The 4,863-nt window shown below is 37.8% G+C and overlaps 1 protein-coding gene and 1 long non-coding RNA gene across 3 annotated transcripts in view; one reads left to right on the top strand and one right to left on the bottom strand.

Moving 5' to 3' along the window:
• Positions 1 to 984: 984 nt before the first annotated feature.
• LOC110308688 lies at positions 985 to 1,963 on the bottom strand. The gene is made up of 3 exons (XR_002379597.2): positions 1,873 to 1,963; positions 1,584 to 1,635; positions 985 to 1,178 (listed from the first exon to the last, which is right to left on the bottom strand). It is a non-coding gene; the product is annotated as an uncharacterized LOC110308688 (long non-coding RNA).
• Positions 1,964 to 4,443: 2,480 nt separating this feature from the next.
• The window catches only part of LOC110307975 (estradiol 17 beta-dehydrogenase 5-like), a 32,445-nt gene continuing 32,025 nt past the window's right edge, over positions 4,444 to 4,863 (top strand). For both annotated transcript variants that reach the window (XM_029484977.1, XM_021180290.2), the window contains exon 1: positions 4,444 to 4,584. In XM_029484977.1, the coding sequence (XP_029340837.1) occupies positions 4,501 to 4,584 (84 nt within the window). In that variant the 5' untranslated portion in view covers positions 4,444 to 4,500. The remainder of the gene's footprint in view (positions 4,585 to 4,863) is intronic.

Genomic DNA, 4,863 nt, shown 5'->3' with positions numbered 1-4,863 from the left:
TTGTACTCTTGACCACCCTACTTTCTACCTTTATGGGGACCCCTTTTGATTTTGCTTCTGCTTTTAATTATAGGTCCATGTGTGTTAAATAGACAAGTCACCTTTATTAGAACAAAAATTAGTGCAGTGTGGCTTTTAGTTTTGAGACAACAGTGCCATGCCCTAAAGGATCAAGTATGTCAGGGAGAAGATAGTGTCTAGTTCTAAGATTAGAACTACTAACAAGTAGAAGTGGGGAATGAAAGAAGTAAAATGTAAAAACAAAATTCCAGGCCTTTAGGCCCAAGTTTGGGAATGGGGCCTTTGTGGCTCAGTTCTCCAAGGTGTGCTGGTCATAAAACAGATAGCGACATTCCTTCCTCCACCCACCTGCTTCCTGGGTTCAAAGAGTGTTCATTCAAAGAATGGCACCCTGACCATTACCAGAACCTGCAATGCAAATGTGCTATTGTTAGGGGTTCTTAGATTGTTAGGGGCTCTTAGAAACTGTCTTGAGAGATAACCTGACACTTGTGACTTTGCACTTCCTTGTGACTCTTAACTGGTATCTTTGGTATCTTCCAACAACACCCTCCCCACTTCCTTGAGTTGTGGTTTCTTCCTTTAAATACCCCCTTATCCAGCTACTTGGTGCACCACGGTCCTCTACCTCTGTGTGATGTATGGCCGTGGGCCTGAGAGCGCTCTTGAATAAAAATCCTCTTGCAGTTTGCAGCAAGAGTTGTTGGTGATTTTGGGGTGTCGCCTCTCCTGAGTCAGAATGTGGGAGAGTTCTCACGTTGTGGATCTTTCAGCAGCACGAGATAAAAACGGAGCTAGACAGTCATCCTGATCAAAGCTCAATTTTACTATTCTGCACGCAGTTATAAAGCAGGGGAAAGGGGCCTGATTCCTGCCAAATAATCTTGGGGTCCAGTAGCAGGGTGACCACGTGATGGCTTCAGAACAGCAAAGCAGCAAGCTCCAGCAGTGGGCGTGGCAGAACGATTGAGCAGCAAGCTCCACCCCTGAGCAAGCAGGTTTCAGGCTGGGGGAGGGGAGACTACAGGAGACCCCTCTTAGAGGTCACTGAGTCATTCTAAACTGGTGGTGAGGTCCCAGTGGCTCTCAACACTGTGGGCATTCCTTGTGTCTTGTAGATCCAGCATTAACGTCTGACATTCCAAGAAGCACAGATTCTGCACAAAGTGGATATCAGAGTGATAATGTAAGGAGTAAGTAACAAGAATAGTTTTACCAAAGAGAGTGAGATACCACATCCTGTTTGCCTGTTACACTGACCTGAGTGTACCCTTAGAAAACTGAATGTACCACAGACCCAGGACAGTTTTAGAACTTATATGCTCTCCAGCAACTTAGTATGAATTTATATACAAGCATTGTTTTATTAAAAGTATAAAATATAATAATAGAAAAGAAAAGAATTTTCCTACAGCCTGATCTTAGGGAGGTATTTTCTTAATTAACATACCCTCCTCTCAAATGACTTTATCTTTTGTCAAGTTGATATAAAACTACCCAGCCCATGAGTAAGAACAGCACATTTTTGAAGAAGGATAAGCACTTTAAAAATATATACTCACTATCAGTGTTGATCAGGCAATGCTCTTGCTGGCTTGATTTCATTTTTTCGACCTAATTGTGATGGAGAGAAATGAAAGGGAAAACTAGTACCCACAATAATCTAGGGCTAGGCTCATAGAACAGTCCATCATGCTGACTGCCATCTGCCTTTTACTTGCACAAGGGATAACTAAAAACTGCTAAGACAGAGAACCAGGTTAGCCCTGAAGAATCATATAAGAATTCAATAACTGGACCTACTCAAGCTCTGTATTCCTTTTAACCCTCAACCCCATCTGCTATCATTACCTCTTGAGGTGTAGAGATACCAAACTCCAGTATAGGGATAAAGTGAGCATGACTTAGTCACACTGTCTGCTGCTTAGAATTCATGCCTTGGCATTCCTCTAACTGACTGAGAAGATATGGCTCTGGCTTCATTCCCAGGACAACAAATAAATTCTTGGACTTGTCCCCACTGTCCTTGTAATGAGTAACCCATGCTGTTTGAGGAATAAATGAAAGCAGCTTTGCACACATAAAAAGGAAACTGATACAAATTCTGTTATAAATTTCTATGATTTATTGTTATTTTATATTTATAGGTTTTTTCTACATCTATGTCATGTACTACATGCATGACTGATGCTGATGGAGGTCAGAGAATTGCAGGCAAACCTGTGAAACTGGAGTTACTGATAGTTGTTAGCTGTCATGTTGGTTTGATGATCAAGCCCAGGACTTCTGGAATAGCAGCTAACACTCTTAAACTATGAGCCATCTCTCCAGCTCCAAATTTTCAAGAATGGGAAATTGTTAAGATACATAAAAATCTGGAATGCAGCTCACTAGCAAGAAGCTTACCTAGTGTGTGTACCATGCTGGGCAAATTCTGAACACCATAGAGAAATCAGAAGAGAAAGGAAGGGGAGCATAGAGTGAGGAGAGAAAGAGAATGGAAGGAAGGAGGCTACTGATGATTCCAAACCACTAATTTTTTAATAATACATCCTGGTTAGAATCCCCCATGTATTTTTTAAATTATTAGAAATGAATGAACTATGCTTATGATATGTTAGACTATAAAATGCCATATACCTGTGTCGTTATTAGATTCATGGTGGTGTTGTTAATTATGTTTCTTCTTATTAAAGCAATTACCTATTTTATGAAACACACTTGTTCATATGTATATATACAAATAATTTAAACAGTATTAAACATTAAAATAAATTATCTTCAAACTTCACAGGGAAGTTTTTAATTGTGCACTTTGTAATTTTCTTGTTACAGTTGTATCCACAACTTTACGACCAAATTCAAAGGCCTATGATCAAACAAGAAAAGATCAATACATTGAAACTTCAGTACAGTTGAATTATTTATCTTAATTATTTTGTTTTGGTAGTGATGATATTCTGCACTTACATAAAAATATATTCAGGAAACTCTTTAAATGGGAATTTTTTTCATCATGGAAACTCATTTCTCTTGACAAAGTTAAAGTGAATAATTCTTTTTTCTTCAAGTCTCAGTCAATTTTAGGCAAAACTGTATATTTCCTTTTATTGTCCATTCCCTTTCTGATGTTAAGATCTCCAGGAAGGGTCCATGTCTTTGTCTAGCATGATACTATCCTAAAAGTTAGGACTGACAGTTATAGGCAAGTAGATAAGGTAGATCTCTATGAAACAATAAATTTGGGGCAATAGATGTGAAATAGATATGAATTGATAACTTGGAGACTTAGGCCAACTCTGTTAGACAGCAGATTCCTTTCCTAATATTTTCCAGAAGTTAACAAGCTGGAAATCATTCCAATATATGTCACAACGAAGCCATAAGCACTCAAATGCATTTTGTGAGTTTCAAAATATCATTAATAGCTTTATGAATCTTTTGTGTATGTTGCAAATTATCCTTGTTAAAAAGTACTTTGGACACAGCTTTCATATTTTAGTAACGTGATGATTCGCACAACGTATCTTTAAGAACTGCACCAGTGTCACAGGCTATTCTAAGGAGATACACAGAAGGAAGATATAGGATGTACTTCACAAATGCGCATGTGTTCAGTTCTCTAATTTTTTTCAGTTCTAACACTTGAGGACAGTTTATTTAATGTTTAATAGAATTTTAATTCTTTGTATACATGTATGAAACAAGTGTGTTATATGATAGGCAATTGCTTTAACAAGAAGAATCTTTATAACAACAAAGCTAATAAAGAAATAGGTATGTGCCAGTTCATAGTCTGAGATATAATCAGCATAGTTCATTCATTTTTTAATAATTTAAAAGAACACATGGTTGCTTCTAATGAGGATGTATTATAAAAAATTAGTGGTTTGGAATCATCAGTAGCCTTACCCTTCTGTTCTCTTTCTCCCTTGCTTTCTGCTCCCTTTCCTTTCTCTTCTGAATTCTCTATGGTGTTTGAAATGAAACTAGCATTATAGACACAAGATAGGCAAAGTTTTTTATACTGAGCTGCATCCCAGCTATTTAATTATCTTAAGAATTTCTCATTCATGAAAAAATGGGGCTTGAGAGTGATGACTCAGAGATTAAGAATGTTGGTTAATACTCCAGAGGTCCTGGATTTAATCATCAACACCCACAGGGCAGTTAATAACTATCAGTAACTCCAGTTTCAGAGGACTGTATGCACTTTTCTGACCTCCATCAGCATCAGTCATGCATATAATATATGACTTAAAACTTACAAACATAAAATAACAAAAAATAAATCACAAAAGTTTAAAACAATTTCTTCCAGTTTCCTCTTCATGCGTGCAAAGCTGCTTTCATTTCTTCTGTCAAATTGCATTGGTTACTCATTACAAGGACATCTAGGACAAGGGTAAGCCTTTTTTTGTTTTCTGTCCTGTGAAAGAAGCCAGCGCAGTATCTTCTCAGTTAGAGGACTGAGAAGCCATGAATTCCAAGGAGCAGACAGTTCGTCTAAATGATGGTCAATTCATTCCTATACTCGGGTTTGGTACTTCTGCATCTCAAGAGGTAATGATAGCAGTTGGGGTTGAGGGTTAAAACATATAGAGAGTTTGAGTAGGTGCATCATTGAATTCTGATATGGTTCTTCAGGGCTAACCTGGTTCTCTTTTTAGCAGTCTAGAGTTATTCCTTTTGCAAGTAAAAGTCAGATGACATTCAGCATGATGGACTGATCCAAGAGCCTAGCTCGAGATTATTGTGGGTACCAGTTTTCCCTTCCATTTCTCTCCATCCCAATTAGGAAGAAAGAAAGAAAGAAAGAAAGAAAGAAAGAAAGAAAGAAAG

Source organism: Mus caroli, chromosome 13 (genome assembly GCF_900094665.2).
Source record: "Mus caroli chromosome 13, CAROLI_EIJ_v1.1, whole genome shotgun sequence".
Taxonomy (NCBI): Eukaryota; Metazoa; Chordata; class Mammalia; order Rodentia; family Muridae; genus Mus; species Mus caroli.
The sequence above is the reverse complement of the archived record's forward strand: the minus strand, read 5'-3'. Positions and strand labels throughout refer to the sequence as shown.